The 18,245-nt window shown below is 37.1% G+C and overlaps 1 protein-coding gene across 5 annotated transcripts in view; it reads right to left on the bottom strand.

Moving 5' to 3' along the window:
* Positions 1-18,245, bottom strand: part of LOC138398250 (zinc finger protein Gfi-1-like) — a 139,958-nt gene that overhangs the window by 99,601 nt on the left and 22,112 nt on the right. For 3 of the 5 annotated variants that reach the window (XR_011235939.1, XM_069492564.1, XM_069492563.1), the window contains exon 4: positions 13,904-17,015. The exons of the other annotated variants lie outside the window; for them this stretch is intronic. Coding sequence is in view for 1 of the 3 variants with exons in the window: in XM_069492564.1 (XP_069348665.1) it covers positions 16,953-17,015 (63 nt within the window). In the remaining 2 variants the exon portion in view is untranslated. Of the gene's footprint in view, positions 1-13,903; positions 17,016-18,245 lie in introns of those variants that run through there. 5 annotated transcript variants of the gene reach the window in all.

Raw genomic sequence — 18,245 nt, forward strand, 5'->3', positions numbered from 1 at the left:
TGTAAGCTCTTAATAGATGTTTATTGAATAAATAAGCTTACAGTTTTCTAAAAGAAATTTCTATGAACTTGAGCATACATTGGCTAACTTGACAATCATTTTGAATAAAATGTCTATGAAGCATTATTTAAATTCCAATTATTACTAGAATTATATGAACATTGTCCAACTAGTCTCTTCTCCTTTTCTTTCAAAGTAACGTATTCTTAAATGTGGCAAACTACAGACATTTTGGGGAGGACTCTATTTATTTCAATAATTGAACACACACTAAACAGCAAAAATTTAAGTTGTCTTCAAAAGAGAATTATTGCTAGTGACCGTGATTCCAGATGTAAGCTAATCCATGGGTGACACCTGCTTATTCCTTCTATGAGTTCCAACATCAGTGCCTTGGCTTGCCATTCTCTAATCTATACTCTTTCCTTGGCAAACTCCACAATTTTATGACTTTAATCCCATCACAAATCTCTATTGCTGCCCTTCCAAATAGAATCGCACCCCTGCATCTAGACTTTCTGATTAGCTAACCTTGCAAACTCAACACTTCTGAAATGAGCTGGTTGTTTCTCCTACCAACCCTACTTAATACAGTAACTGCCGTGTGAGTTGTATTTAACCCACGCTAGTTTTGAGCCCAGGGCCTCATGAAGTATATGTAACATATGTCTTGGGAGCCATGTTGGTGCGAAGGCAACTCACACTCTCATGCTGTAGCATACATGTTACATATGAGTGGCCCCCTGGGAAAAACCCTGCAGTTGGTTCATGAAAATCTTACTTGTTGATTGTTCTTATTGTTACAATTAATACTGACAATTTAATTGCATATGACTCACACACAGAAAACAACAAAAAGTAACAAATTTTTCATTAAATAACAAATTTTTCATTAAATTAGAAAGGATCATTTTGTTTTCAAAGTTTTTATTCTATTTTCATAATAAAACACTGTAGCCTCAAAGAAAAAAAATTTATTTTCTAGTGTGGCAGTCAGTGAGTTAACTTCTCTCCACTTAGGCCACACTAAAGTCACTAAGATAAAACTTTTGAGTCAAAAACTCTATATGTTGTTCTTTTTAGAATATCTCTATCATACACCTTCTCTTCTTCATTCCCTATTTGAGGTTCCATCACTGTCTCAGATTATTGCAACAATCTCCAGATGGTTTCTCAAATTCCATACTAGGTACACTCTGGCTCATCAGAATACTGGTAACAGTGAACCCTTCTTTAAATGCTACTTTCCTCGTTGTCTGTATCTGGTCATATTTTGCTTCATAAACACCACTTAAATCAATCTGCCTCTCTCCATTTTCACGACAACTACCCTAGTCCAAACCATAATCATGTCTTAACTATTACCTCAGCTTCATAACTAGTTTTCCCTCACCTACCCTTGCCTTCTTCCAATACATACTGCAGACAGGATGACCTGTTTAAAATGTAAATCCAAACATTCCACTCCCTTGCTTAAAATCATTCAGTGGCTTTCAATCACACTTGGGTCAAAGATCAAAATCCGACAAAGACTGCCTACCTTTCTAACTTCATCTTAGTCCATCCTATCTTGATTTCTGTATATTTCTGTACTCTAATGACACACATCTTGAAGTTCCTCAAACATGGTAGGCTTTCCCCTGCCTGAGGGCCTTGACATATGCTGTCACCTTGTCTATGAAGTTCTGCCTGACCCCTTCCCTTTGCTCAGTTATCTTCTGCTCCTCCTTAGTTCAACTTGTTAAATATTACTTCTTAAGGAGAGATCCCCTAACCCAACCCTGCTTTCTGTCCCAGACTAGTTACACCCTCTCATAATACCCTGTACTTCTCCACTGTAGAACTCATCATAGCAATAATTAACTAGCCAATCATGTAATTATTGTTTAAAATCTAGCATCCCCGCTAGAATACACGTTTCATGAGATTGGGCATGAATTGGATTTGGTTCACTGCTGTTCTCCCAGTGTTTAGTACTATACTTTACACTTAGTAGATGCTCAATAAATGTGTTGAATACATCAAAGAAGAAATCTGAAGTACCTATCCATAATTTCCATTATCATGTCTATCTCTACCAGCCAAGTTTCAAGAATATAAATAATCTGGCCTTATCCCACCTATCCACAAATATTAATCACCATTACTGAATATAAAGCACTTCTCCCTTCTCACTCTCAAAAACATGCTCTGCTCAATCATGCATCTAGGTCATCATCAATCATTTTGTTTTTCTAGCCCATAATTCTCTCTTCTATCTGTCTTAATTCTACAACTCTTTCAAAACCTTAATTCAAAGGTGCAAATATTGTATTACTTTCTCTACTATTCCTTCAGTGGCTATTCATACTAGTTATCTTTATGGTGGATTTCTATAATATTACTAACAAGTATCCCACAATTTAATATTATATTACGTTGTTCACTAATTTTTCGTATTTATTACTTTAGTCTCTCCAACCAGATCTTAGATTTCTTAAAGTTAGCATCATTTCTTTTACTTTCTCTAAGTTCTCTTCCAAGGCTTTCTGTCTTCCAAACCTACACTCCCAAACATGTACATAGTCCCTAGCATTGTATATTCTTATAAGGTACTCAATACATACTTGCTGGTTAATAGATTTTTCTCTTGGCCTGGAAATTCTAATTGATTTCCTCATATTTAGCTCTACCTTTAATGTAGTAAAAGCAATGTGGAGACTTCCTTTGTAATTAAAAACCAAAAGCATGAAAGTGACCCCGATAAAATATTTAACCTGAATTTTCTGCTTTACTTTATAATAAAGTCTGTTGACAGTATCGGTGTGGATCCAAATTTTACCAGAGTCCAGAGTCAGTCATGATGTTCAAGACAGATAACTTTCAAAGCCCATTGTATCACCCAGGGTATCATTTGGTGTCTTTTTGCACCAAAACAGAATCCACTGTAGCTTCAAAAAATGCATTTGTAGACTAAAATAGCACCTTAATATTCTTAAAAGAGTTAATGGAGTCAATCAAATGCTTAACCCAACTCCCAAATCAAGAACATTCTTTCTCAATGGTGCATAAATAGGAAAAGATTGTACTTTTTGATGACTCACTTTTCTACCACCTGGTCTTGTGAATATATCTGCTTATTGCTTATTAACTCAACAATCCACTTTTTGGTTATTTTCTAAGAACCTTAGAACCTCATTGGTGGAAACTTAATAAAAGTCCAATAAACATTTCATTAGTTTGTGTTTCCTATCTTATATTTGTTATTTTGAACCCATATTGTGTAAAAATGTGAAAAAGACAAATTTTCACTGTTTATTACAAATCATATTTGTAATTTCTGCTTGAAAATATAAGTAATGATGTAAATTCTCCATGTAACTCTTGGATTGCACATTAGACACTCAGAGAGATTAATTTTTAAGTCACAGGAGTACTGTTTAGTAACATAAACCATATCCTTATTCATAATTCCTAAGGGATTTATGGAACTAAGGAGCTTTCAAATACAGAAACTAATGGAGCTTTCAAAAATGGTCCTAAATTCAAGAAGGTTGGGCCAGGAAGACTAATTTTTTATTTCTTCTTTCATTAGTTAAAATTGTAAGCATTTCAGGCCATTTTCAAGCAGCATGCATCTAAGGGTTAGATATTTTAATCAAAGTGAAATAAAAATATTAAAATTACTTTCAAAATATTTTTGTTTGGAATATGTTAATAATTCTATGTTCTAGGATTCAGTTACTAGGCATCCAGTTAACTTGGCCCTGTTCCATGGCCACTGACTATTCCCCATATCCTCAGTAGGATCTCAAATATATATCCTACAGTCTTTGAAAGCTAGCTTAGAGGTTACTTGCAGTCACTCAATCATTCTCATTCACTCCCAGGGAAACAATGGTCTTACACTATCTAGGAAAGGTATCTCAACACAGCTGGGCAGCTTCAAGAGGACTCCCATGTTGGGGGAACCAGTCTATCCACAGCTATCTTAGAAAGATCAATCTCTTATTTAAATATCCATTCTTTCATCAACAAATACTCATTGAGCATCTACTATGTGTCCAACACTGTTCTAGGTACAGGATATTCAGCAGTGAATAAGACAGGTAAGTTCCCTACTCTACAAACATTCTTCTGAGTGTCTATGAATTGGGAATCAGTATAGAGAATGATAAGCAAATAAAGAATACTAGTTTCAAGGAGGATAGAATAAGAAATTGATATAAAAATAATTTCAAACTAAAGAACATGCTATACAAAAGGTACATCAGGAGCACACTTTTCTTACACAGTGAACTATATATTTATAATCCATTATTTAGCTAGCTAGCTATACACAGATTCATATCCACATATTTAATCCAAGCAATCTTTCCAAGATCACACATTCCATGGTATTCACTGGCGTACAGTGAACAAAGCAAATACTGTCACATTTTCAAGATAAAAGTAAAATTTTATATGCTTAATAAGTAGGTGATTTTTTATTATAGATGTATTTATAAGCCAATTACTAAACATAATTAACCATCAGATTCAGTAAAATGTTTAATCAAATTTTTAAAGTATTTACTCATCAATTTCATTTGAGAATATATGTATATACCACTCACTCATCTGTCCAGCATTTTAACTATGCAAATTACAACTAAATTCCTCATATAAATAAACATACATAAAGCAAAACAGTCCAGTAAGTATAAACACTTATAATAAAAGAACAAGTTTTACATAAATTGCTTATTCCTATCTTATATATGGTTTATATACCTTCTAAAATTCACTTAGAATCACTTGGGTTTTTTGACCAATTGTCTACTCACACAAATGTGGTAAATAATAGAAACTTCTAAAAAAAATAACTTATTACTGTTATATTACATATCAATTCACATTCCCAAAAAAATGTTATATTTCAAGATGAATGAATAAAGCCCAGTTTTATTGTTAATGCATCCATACACATTTGTATACATGCCTTCATAAATACGCCAGTGTATTAGAAAAATATACTCTTTTAAGGCATTTAAATTGGCAGAAACGATTTTTATGAAGCATACAATTAATTTGTGATCATGACAGGTATGTGTAGACTAGAGAATTAATGAAAAGCACAGCATCTTAAACTAACAGACTTTTAATGTTATCAATTTGATTTTTCAAGAAATACATGTCATTTATTTTCAAAATGGAATTATAGCAATACTTTCAAGAGTCTATCAATAGTATTTAAAATAAGATACTCATAACTTTCAAATACTGCTTTTACTAGTCATCACTTGTCATTAAATGTAACTGTATATTCAAGAGCTTTCTAATAATAGCCTTTAATTAAACCAAGGACTGTTAGAGGGTTTCCTTGCCCTTTGAAGTTCTTAATTATTACTTGTATCCAGCCTTTTATGGTACACTTAAGGTTAAATTAAATAATTTAAATATACCTTGAAGAGAAATATGAAGACTTTTGCCTGTTTTAATTAAATCTCTGAATTTCAGGATTTGAAAATAATAACATATGTTTTGATTTTTTTCATGGCCGAATAGTAAAATGCTCGCTATATTAAACAACAACAAAAAAATGGTAGCTTTTTATGGGACTAATCGCTAAGCAGATGCATGTAAATGAGCTATTTTCTATGCATGGCTTCCAAAAGTGCTAATTAAATAGTTGGTATTCAAGGCTATGCTCGCTCATTGTTTAGTGACACACAAATCCAGCGATGTGTGCCAGCAGACATTTTAAGTTGAATGTTTTCTCCTCTACGGTCTTTGTCATGAAATGGTGGCACCATGATGAGAACACTAGTGTAAGCAAAACATTGAAATATGCTTTAATAATGTTTTAACCATGTAGTGACACTAGTCTAGTTTTCTAATGAATTTTTAATTTCTTTTTTCTTATAAGGGTGGTATGAGTTATCGCTGATGCATATTAAATCATATACATGAGTCATTTTCTCTAAATTTGCATAAAATGGCTAAATGCTAATGCACCAAATGGAGCTTACTATATGTGGTACAGCAAATATTCCCTTGAAGATTTTCTGCAATCAATCTCCTGTATTTCATTAGCAACCAGATAAGGTGTGGTCTACAGAATAAAAAAGAAAAGTGTGTAGCTCATGAACTTATGAGGCTTCAGATGATTTCTACGTGGTGATTAGAGTGGATTCTGCAATTAGAATTTATGTAGGTAAAACACACATGCGCGTCCTTTAAAGGCACAGTGCAACAAGAGTTCTGAATACAGCCTTGCAATGTTAAACAATGAAAAGGCATCATTCAATTATTGTGATTTTCTGCATCTATAATTAAATGAAGGAAAGACATACATTTAGTATCATTTCATTGGCATAACCATCACTGAAATTTTACAATTTCCCTACTATATTTATAAAAGAACTTTAAAAAATAACCATGGGTGATGTTTTGTTTGCTAACTTTTCCCTTTCTCCTTGTCAAATAATGGTGAGGAATTTTCTGCACTAATCTTTAACATTTAAACATGATTTTTTTTTCTAGCACCAAAACACATTTATTGAACAGGCATTAAGATCATATGCCAGAAAAATTGCATCAGGGCAATAACAGTATTATTGGGCAAACCAGAGATGTTTACTTGAAGGATAAACTTGCTGCTTACTCACTCTACTCGTCAACCTTTTTCTCATCCTCCATGTTTTCACCATCTGGAATATTTTTTTAACTTGGCACAGAAAAAATTGGGGAAGGGGATGGCTATTTAAAAATAAATGTATGCTTTGCCCTACAGTTATTTTGAATTAGTCTTGATAAATAATTAAGGAATGCATAATATATTATTTAGATGCCATGGTCTTAAGAATTTGAGTGGTATTTCAAGTACAATTATAGTCATTTATTTATCAGTAGAAAATTTACATAATCACACTTCAAAATCCAGTGGACTGGAGAGATATCAGAAAGACACCCATGAATGTGGTAATGACTCTGAGCGTTAGATTAAGTTAATAATGTAGTGATGTACATGATATTCTAATATCTAGCACTACAATATTTGATCACTTAAAATGATAAAAGCATAAATATTTTTCTCTTTTCAAATTGCATTTTATGCAGAAGGGCTCTTTATAGTACAAAATGCAATTGGAAAAATCAAAATTGAATTAGATGATCTCTAATAAAAGTTAGTTGACTTTTAATAAATAAAGCCAAATTTCAAATTTCCAATGGCTAAGAAAATAATTGTGTCTCAATAATAATTGTGGGCTAACAAAAATACTGTTTACTTCACATATTTGAACTGACAATATAGACCTTAAGGCTGAAGTCCAGAAAAATGACAGAAATTCAAGTCCTCTCTCCTCTCAGTGAGCACAGCATGCAAATGGAGGGATTACCTATTGGAGAGGTAACACACTTTCTGTTAGCTCAATCATGCTATGGATTCTTCCTTAGCAGCTAGTCCATCTGAGACAAATTTGGCAGAAATATATGCAGTATTTGTACTGTGCTGTTTGAATCACTGGAATTCCATGTCATATCTGCAAACTGAGATTTCAGACTATAATTGAGCATGAGTCTTCAGAGTGAAAATCTAAGCTACTCAGCAATTTCTAACTTTATTTGGGGACAGCTAAACTTTTTATTTTTCACATTAATCTAGGTACCTATAAATTGTCATAAAAGTTACTTTATAAAACAGTGCATATGTAAATTCATCATTTAATTCCTATTTCCTTGCTGTCTAGATATTTTCACTACTAGAAGCACTCAAAAGGCATATACTATAAACCCTAAAGATGAAGACCAATCAAATTATTTTTTTCCATTTTTTTCAAACACACGTCCCATGAATAGTCATGGTGATAACTTCATATTTAAAGCTTCTAAACAGTTTGCAAGCTAATCCACAGGTCATTAAACATCCTCAACTTTAGATTCCTAATGTCGGCCAATGCTAATTTAACTTTGTTTGTGGATCATGTATTTCAAGGTTAATTAAAATAACATTAAAATAACAATACATTAAAATAACATATATTGAGCAGCTACTGTGTACAAACTATGTGCTTTCTAAAAATCAGGTCTAAAATTCATTACTTGAGCTCCTCCTAAAGACTGTTACATTCATGCAACAGTTTGAGGTACCTTCATAAGTCTCATTGAATTAAAATTAAGGACTAAGTACACTTCTATTATTACTATACAAGAGATCTAGCCCCAACAGGAAGTCAGTCCATGGAATCTGAATTTTAATGATATTAAATCTATTATTGTCTTCATGAAGGTATTATCTTCAAATAAATTATATGAAGTTTCTTTTTTCATTAGACCAGGGTTGATAAACACATAAATTAATTAAATTTGAGATATTTATTCAGTGAAAATATTTCTTAATCATACTTTAGAAATTTTTCCATCCCAATAAATTTCACCCATGTCTATATGTGTATGTGTATAGAAAGATTTTTTTCCCCTAAAAGACAAAGATTGAAGAGACTTTCTGGGTAATATTCTGGAAATTATTTTTTGTGGCCTGATTCAGAGGACTGTCTATTGTTGTTCTCCTTTTTTTGTTTCCCACACACATCCCTTTTCTCAAATGGTTCCTTTACCATCCATTTACGGTTTTTTACCAATTATTAAAGTGATTAGCATCTATAGTTATTTCTAATCTCCACGAGCTATTAATGATATAAGGCATAAACATTTTAACCTTGTCAAGTTTGAAGTCAAAAGAAAAAAAAGCCAAGAGCCAGACTACAGTTAAAATTCTCCTGATAGCTTGTTTTCCCAGGGCCAGTGACTATGAAAAGAAACTCAGAGAACACAAGAAATCTGTCATACAGCTACTTAGTGATAGAATCAAATGGATATTGTTAGGTAAGTGTTTTAATAACGCAGCCTTTTCGAAGCATTTTCCCAAGATTATTTCTAATTGGCCCTGTCATAAAGTAGTCGCAAACTGCCTTAAAACAGTAATCAATTTGAAACTAGTTGGGTAAGCCTATGACAGGAAGTTGTTAATAATATACTTTGAAATTTACCTGTGAAGTACTGAGCTTCACTACTTCTGTAAAAGTAGAATAGAAAGTAAACGGCCTTTATAATGCAAATAGATCAGTAGCCAAGAAAACTACCATTTTTGGAATCTTGCGACTTCACCTGAGCTTACAATAGACCTTGCTCACCCTTTGGCTAATGGAATAAAAAATGTTTTGGCATGTTGGCCAGTGCCCTTCAGTGTCACTGAAGCACAGCCCACGGATTGTGGTGAGTCGGTGTGCACCAGGAGGCCTGGGCCCTAGTCTAGGGGCCAGTGCCCACCCAGGAGCAGGGCCGCCTGCGGCCTCCCAGGACCAGTGACCATCACCCGAAGCGAGGACCAAGGCTGCTCCTCTGGTCTCCGCCCTTCTTCCGCTCTTTCAAGACCCTCTTTCCTAGCCTCACCCGAGGGCCGCAGAGCCGGACCTGCGTCCGGCGAGATGGATTTAGCCCGGTTAGAGTTAAGATGGTATCATTAGCTGCGCACAGCGTGACTTCCCGCTAATCCTCTCTGCAATTTACAACAAGTTTAAATGTCCATGCATGATGTTATTAACTGGCTTTAGTAAGTGCTTAAGACCCAGATCTCTTTTTAAAGTAATCTCTGAACAAGTTCTACTGTATCCACCCAACAAGGAGATTAATATTTCCAGCAAATCTGATGATGGGGGAAGATGCGCCCTGCGCTCCTAATGGGCAATGGGCGTAGAGATGGGAGTTGCCCCTGGGAAGGGCCCAGAGTCGCGGGCGTTCACCCACCCCCGTCTCCCGCACAAAACTCCCCCCCCCCAGGAGCTTCCCCGCGGGGGTACCCTTTTGGTTAGCAGGTTTTCACTAGGTTAAAAAAATGTGTATGCTGGGAGGGGGCACAATATCTTTATCAATAATATTGATCACATCCAAGGAAGAAGCCTGGGCAAAACCAGAGAAACCGAGTGTCAGCAGAAGAAAGCCCCTCAACCACAAGTCGCCTGGTAGCCTGAGGATGGGGCCCTGCGCCAGAGGGTGACCGCTGGAAGATGCCCGCCTCTCACAGACGTGCAGGCGAGACTAAACCTCGACACCACCCCCACTCACAAGCCCAACTCAGGGATTCCCAAGCAACCGCAGGCCCGAGCTGGCGCACAGGCAGGGGCATAGGCAGAGGTCGCTGGTGAGGGGTCGAGGAGGAGGCAAATAATAAAAATAAAACAGAATAGCCTTCGCGGAAAGCAGCTCAGCGTGCCAGGCAAGGGACAGGCTGACTGCCGGACTGTGCCTGGTCCCGCTGAGCGGGTCAGCAGCCTCCAAGCCGCGGAGGGTGGGCGCGGGAACTTGAGCTCGCGCGAACTTGGGAGGCTTCCCAACCCGCTATCCGGGCTGCAGCGCGCCCCCGGCCTCCCAGCCGCGCGCCGGCCACGGGAGCGCGCGCGCCGGCGCACCAGCTCCGGCTGCTAGGGCAGCCCGTCTCCCGGGAAACACCAATCAGACGCCCGCTTTCAGGCGAGCGCTCCGAGCAGCCGCAGCTGCGGGGGGACTCGGGCAGTTGGCGGTCACCCGGAGGCGTCGTTCTGCCCAGCGGCGGGCCGGCGGCCTTCGCCGCTGCCACTGCCTAGCCCAGCCACTTCTGCAGCCAGTCACAGCGTCGGCTGTCTCCTCTGTGCACCGCCCACGCCAAGCACCTTGCAAGGTGGCTGCTAAGCCTGGCTATTTTTAGATCTCCAGAATGCGTTGTGTCCGCGCTCAGCTAAAACCGAGTCAAACCACCAAGCACAGTGATGTGCTTCTCTTTGAACAAATATGGCTCAAAATTCCATATTTCCCTGAATAAAGTCGATTATCTGCACTTTTTAAAAGCCCTACCCACTGTGGTCTGGTAGTTGGCTGCAAAGAGGAAAGCCACATGCTCCCACCTCAAAGATGGTCATTATCTTTCTAAGGAAGTGCACTAACTCTGGCAGCCCTGATTGAAGGCAGGCAGATATTCCTTAGCATCAGTCACAACTATATGCTTTAAATTTTCATTCACCATCTTGGAATTAATTCCACAAAAAAAAGTTGAACAATTCCCAGAAGGGGTAAAATGGGTTCTCTGGGCAAAAGGGGACTGACTGGAGGTTTCTGCTGATTTCTACACTAGCTTGTTTAACTTGTGTTAAGAAACCGATGAACAGAGAAACAGGATAACAAAGCCATCCATTAAAATCCAGAGACACTGAAGAACTGCCTTACATGTCCCATTGCTGTAGACCTGTTAAACTGTCTCCAAGTACTAATGTTAAAACAATTGACCCAGTACTCTAGGTATCTTTTTACTCAATAACTTTGATTCCAATTAGCTAGTTCTGAAAGGAGACCTTGTCCCATGTCACCCCTTTCAATGCTACTACCCCCAGCACCGATCCAAATAGAACACATTATGGTGTGTTTTACTTACTCTAGCAAATGAGAGGGGAAAGTCACAGCAAAATATAGTGGGAAAGGTTATCAATATTCTTAAAACACAATAACATTTCCAGAGGTATAGATGTATAGAAAAATAGATACAGAGATAGTCACACACATACTTTCATTCATTTTCTAGCCACATTGGAAAATAAAACCTTTGGCTTCATCTTTCCATTTTTAAAAAGTCAAAATTCTTAAAATGCTAAAATATCCTAAAGTGTTTATATGTAGTCTAGGAATAGAAAGAATGTTTCTGAACTTGAAATGTACTCATCCTTTTCTCTTATTAAGTGGTTTCTTAATTTTCATCAGACTATACAAAATCAAATTAGAATTTCATATTTTTCCAAACAAGAAAATTATTTTCATTTTTAAAATAAACACAGAGAAAACCAGTAGTAAAAAGTGTTCTTTGTGTTTAAGAAGACTTAAAGAAATGCCACTTTGGAAAAATATTCCATTTTGAATGTAAATAATGCATTTATCTCATTACTATGCATATTAATGGTAACTTCATTAGGGAACTAATACTGGTGAATATACCCAATTCACATTCTGTAGAATGCTGCAGAAGTCTTCCTATATATCTTGTGTTTTTTTTTTTTTTTACCTCTATCCAATTTCCATTTTTCTTCTTGTTTTGGATTTTTTTTGTATGACTGTGCTTGTTATATCCTTTAGCATTTGATTATTGAATGACCTTTCATTGTCAATTTTCTAGTATAATAAAGTAGGACAAGGAAAATAAGTTAGTTATATCTTTATATTTACTTTTACAGGTATCATTTTATCAGCCTATTTCTAAGTATTTCATGAAAAGATTCTAGATGTCAAAACCTGCAGTTAATGTTCCTGTTTAAAAATACACAAAATAATACCTTTGACGTTGGCAACTCAGATGTATTATTCAGCAAAACAGCAATTACTCATTGTTTTGCACTTACATGTTAAGAACTATGAGACACTTGGTGACACAATAACAAAATTGCAAAGTCAATTACATTTAAAATAGACATCCTAATAAAACATACACAACCAACTCCTTTTACTCCTTTTGAACTGTTTTGTTTCCTTTTTCTGGCTGTTTACAGTCAAATAGATTGTGTGACTGTTAAACCTAAGAGTAACTGATTTACACACATCATGAGAAAAAAAGTTAGAAAATGGGGGGAGGGGTGTAACATAAAGGGGAAGTGTATTTCTGAGGGCACCGGAATCCACCTAAGGAGGTGCCAGAATGCTCTTGTATAATTTTGGAAATGTATGTTTATGGTGTTCTTTTGCAATGTCAATCATAGTGGCAAACTTTGAAAGAGCAGTGTGCCATAATTTAAGGCAAAATTTAAGCTGGATTCATTCATACTAGCAATTCTAAGCGGAACTGTAGCAGTAAAACCCAAGTAGAGTCCATTTATATTTAAGAAGAGAAGGTTTCAGGTGGGACTAGGTGTTTGTTTTATTCTATTTTAATTGCATGAGAAGCATTTTTGTAACTTGAACTTCCCAGTAATGAATTCCACCTCTCAACCCAGCCTGCAGCCTGAATTGAAGTTCCCATCAGAAAATTAAAATGTTTGTCTGGATAAAATAACTTCTAAGTGAACTCTCTATTTCTTTTCGTTTCTTTTTGTATTTTCTGCAATGTAGCCCCTCGCAATGATATTAGTTCTAGTGTGGGAAAATATTATAATTGAGATCTGGTAAGTTATTTGCAGACTTTTCTTTACAGTTTTTCTTTACACTGTGCTGACATTTAGTACAGCCCTGGTGAGGAAAACAATACTACCATTCATAGCTCTAGACGTAGATTTCAATCGACTTAAGCGGGCACAATGAAACTTGGTCATTCACTGGTTACCCATATTGTGTTCTCAAATTTTCTCTCAGCAAAAGTATAATGACTCAGTATTGTATGGTTGCATAGACAAGGGCTCGGAACAAGAGACACTAGTTTTGTCTGACGGTGTGAGAAAGTCGTGAAGGGATCTTTTCTTCCAGATGGTGTTAAATTCAGCTGCCTTTTTAACATTGGCCTTGCACAGCAATCTGCTGCTCCCCTTTCACAAAGACTGCGCTTGGTTCCCACTAGTTAACATGCATACTCACGCAACCTGCAACTTCACTCCAACTGTTTTACAATGCAGTGGTATGCTAAATAAACTTGATCCGGTTTCTGCCAATGTTAAAACTAGCTTTCAAAGAACTACTTAACTGATATTTACACTTCTTTTGACTTAAATGTACATGCCTTTGGAATATTTCAGATTTCAAAGAAATATCACCTTATTATAAGGTCATTGTAGAGATTTTCTTGAACACCCTTCAGACTCATGCTTAGATACAGTACCTCTCTTCAACACACACAAATAAAACAAAATGTCAGAAGTTTGATGTGTAATAGGAAAAAGAAAAATTGGGACATGTTGCAGCAAGAGCAGTGGAACAGCAAAAAATAAAATGAAAATAATAACATTGAAATGTATTTTTATTGATTGATAAGTTATGTAACATTAGTATGATACAAAGCAAGTTTGGTATGACAATGGCAAACACATAATTATAATATTGTTTATTTTCCTTAGATGTTATATTTAACATATTTACATAAAAGACCAAGATGTAGGCAAAAGCTTCAGTAATTTGACTCCATTGAGTGCTTTCAGTAAACAATAGGTTTCCCCAGCAAACATCTTATTGCCTTAATTGAACCTCCTTGAGAAAGAAAACCACACACTTTGTAATGTAAATGTTAATTGTAGTAGACAATGGTTCTAGGTAAATAGCACCCCTGGACATGAAGTAAATGAAAGGAATACAGGCACTTAACAATGAAAGGTTGTTTGCACAAACAGTGCTTCAAATGTAAATAAACAAGGGTCTTCTCAAGGTCACTACAGTAGTAAAACTTTGGCACGTGTTCAGCAGCCAAATTGAGAATTTAATGTTAATAAAGTCTCTCAGAGTTTCTAACTGAAACTAACAGTGGTTTTACAGGCTTCTCCAGTCTGAAGTCTTATAAGGAGTTGAAGCTACAAAGGAAAATGGACTGCTTTTGAAGAAAAACTGTATATTTGGGATTGTCAATAATCTAGGCCATGTGGAAGATAACAGGCCATTTTGAACATTTTCTTATTGCAGTGGCTATATTTATGTATAAATGTCTACATAAATGTTTGGTGACTTGTGGAAAAACCTAAGGACTTTTAGGAAAAGATTACAATGGGGACCCCCAAAGCTCCAAAGTTTCTGCTAGACATAATTATTTTTAGACTTTAAAAATGGCTGTTTAGAACCATCTAGCTGAGATTATTCCCTACAACTTTTTATCATATTGTTATTGCAATCAATTTTCTAAGTTAATGACTTTATAGTTTTACTTCCAGTGTGCATCAGCATAATTAGGCCAAGTTCCTAGATATATCATGTTAAGATGTAAACAACCTGATGAAGTCATAATAATGACTGTAATATAGAGATAAGTATTTTAAAACATAACACACTCAAAATAAAAGCCAAAAGGGGGTCACAAGGCCGTAAGTACAGACTGAGAATTTGACGTGAGGGGCAGGCAGTCATGGGATTTTTTGCAGTTGCTTTCTACTAGCTTTCCTTGAACACTGAAAATCTCAACCAAAGAAGAAAGCCAAACTTAATTATAGCCAAATTAAACACGGGTTAAAAAATTAACAGAAGCAGACAGTATGCAGCAGCTACAGACCAGTTGGTGTTGCCATTTGGGAAGCTGCAGATGGCTGTGGGTGGGAAATGCCTTTACTTTCTTAAGCGATGGAGATGAGTATGGTGTGTGCACTTGATGTTTTTTTCATACCCCCACCCCCCAACAGGGCTGTCTGTCATAGGCTGCCGGGCCCCGCTTTACCACTTGCCCCCGAGCGTGGGAATCGGAGCGTCCTGCCGTTCACATCTCCTGCATTCCGTTTAGCGGAATCAATTAGGCAAGACAGACCCTCAGATTCCCCACCCCCTTTCCATTTTTGTCAGGTCTATATACGTCCTAATTATTTCAGTTTGGGATGCCAGAGCTGTTTCCTGGATAGACCTGATCATCCTTAAACAAAAAGAGAGGAGGCGCACACGTGGGTTGTGGCGTAAATGTCACTTTCATTTCCAATGCTAGGCGCAGAGTAAGACAGAACATTTTTTTAACACTTTGACAAGAGGGGAGGCGATCTCGTCTCCATCATGTCTTTCTGCTTCAGTAGCTTCCTCAAGGAAACCCTCTTGGAACAGAGAAGCATCTGTCCTTGTATTTTGAATAGAAGAATAAAAATCAGCCTTTGCTTTTTTTTTTTTTTCATTTTTTCTGCTAGCTCTAAGTCCTCAGTAGATATAAATTATTAACTTTCCAGTATAAACTTTTTTTAAGTCTAATTTCATATAATTTGACATATAGCCCAAATACATGAAAAGTAGTTTCCAAGCACAATCTTCAAATTTTGAGAGGGAGGGGCCTCAGAAAGGAACTGCCCAAGTCTACATATTATGGAATCATTTCTAAACTAGGTACCAGACATCTCTACAACAGCTTCCTAGGAAACAAAAAATCCCTCACATACAAACTTTTACCTTAAAAGAGAACAAATTACACATGCATCTTTACTCATTAGCACTATACAATTCTCCTTTGCAGCTGTAACAACCCCTTTCAAGATATCTGGCACCTTTATATTTCAGGGTATGTGTGCACTTAATTTTGTCTCATCCACCTTTAATCATAAGGAAAAAGCAAAACAAAAAGTTAGATTCAATAAGTATTCCTGACCTTTGTTTTTACTGTCTCTTGGCTGTAGTCTTTCATTCTCACACGCTCCCCGGCGATCTTGAAGGAGTTTTTACTTTCGGTTATCTAGCTTTATGAAGACCAATACACTCATACAGCTAGATAACCAAAGATAACAACTCGCTTCCCTCACGTGCTTCTGTCTTCCTCTTGCCAGACTCCAGATCCCGATCTTTTCTGGCAGTACCGAATAGTCGTCGTCCAGGATACTTGCCGCGCTTGATTCCTCCTTTTATGCAAATATGACCTGGTTTCTGTTTGTGTGTGTGCAGCTAAAACATCCAAACGAGATCTGTTGCCTTCAGAGTTTATTCCGAACTTTTTTTTTCCTTTCAGCAAGTAATCTCCGGCAGCGTTAGCCAACGATTCATCTATTAATATCAGAAAATAAAACCAGCTATTAAGGTGCAGCAAGCTGTTACGAGTGAGCAGCAGCATCCGTCCCTTCACAGGCCTCTATTTGCATTGTAAATTGCTTCATTCTCACGCAAGACTCTTTAGCCTCCCTCTATAGAGATGTATAAAGCCAACGGCAATTTCCAGCGCAGGTTAAGGAGGAAGGAAAAAAAAAAATCCCATTCTATGGAAGTGACAGCTGATTCAAGGATCTCCTCCTGATCCTTTTGGGTTAGGCACCATGAGCTTTTTACCAAGTGGTGGCAGCTTGATTGCATATATCTTGTGTATGTGTGTTTTAGGGGGAAGATCCTCGATTTCACAGGGCTTCTAGGCTGGGGAAGAGAAGATGCCGTCTTGCTGGCCTGCTGCTGCCCCCGGTCTGAAAGAAGGAGAAAAGGGCCATCATTGGAGGGGCTTGCACTGCCAAATTGTGGACCAGCCCGGCAAGGTCAAAGGTTCGAGACCGCGGGAGACCAAGGTAATGATGATGTCATGAGAAATCTCAAGTACATGGTTATTGATATGCATCAGTGATCAGCCAACTGCCCCACGCCTGCTGCCCGAGCAGCGGCAGCGACAGCAGCAGTAGCGGCAGCTTTGCAACAAGCCCTATTTTCTCAATCAACATCTCTTCCGCTAGCACTACAGACTGCTTCTGGAAAAGCAACCCGCGGCCTTTTACCTCCTCCGTGCTAGTGTAGATCGCTCTAATATCCAAAGACTGGAAGAAATCTCTCTCTAAGGACAGATAAAAGCATTTCAGATCTGGGGAACGTCTTTGCCTGCATTTCTCTTCTGGCAGATTGCATAGGCAGACAGATGGAAGGCACTTTGCTATTGCTTAAAGCAGGGCCTCGCTTTCTGGGTCTGGGAATCAGATCTGTATTACGCAGTGAGTCGATGTGTGATTACATTGACAATTTGCTCTGGTGGTGTGTTTTTAATGGCTTCACAGCTCAGTCATGTTTTGTATCTATGTACCATGGCGATAGGGCATCATATTTTGTCCTGTAAGTTCAAACTGAATACTCTAAGCAAGCAGACTTCATCCTGGTTTTTAAAAAATGACTGCATATATAGGGTGTGTGTGTCAGAATGCAGCACAGGTACACATTGCAGCAATAATTTCTAATGTTGTATACAACTCTGCTGTAATAAAAATGCTGAGCCTTTGTCTATTGTTTTAAACATCAGTTTTCATACAGAAAGAAAATGATACTAGCCTTGCTTATGAAACTATGAAAAAAAGCATTGTTACTTCATGAAAAATACATATAAAACATCTGGATGTTAAAACCATAACTCTACCCCCACGTCGCCCTTCCCCACCCCCACTTTTATTCTATCTAGAGGGGAATGTTGTTTTATTAATTAATTAGCCTCATTGCTTTTCTTAGAACTTTTCAAAGTGTGAATATGATCACTTCAAAGAGTCCTTTTCTTCATCTTCTCTCCTTCATGAGTAATCTATGTAATGCATCTGTAATATGTATAGTTCTAATATTCAAATGCCCCTCAGCAGACATCTAAGGTAGTCTACATAAAATGCATATTCACCATGCGTAAACCTTAAAAACTGTTTTTTCAGAATTGTGTTACGTTTGGTGGT

Source organism: Eulemur rufifrons, chromosome 17 (assembly GCF_041146395.1).
Source record: "Eulemur rufifrons isolate Redbay chromosome 17, OSU_ERuf_1, whole genome shotgun sequence".
Taxonomy (NCBI): domain Eukaryota; kingdom Metazoa; phylum Chordata; class Mammalia; order Primates; family Lemuridae; genus Eulemur; species Eulemur rufifrons.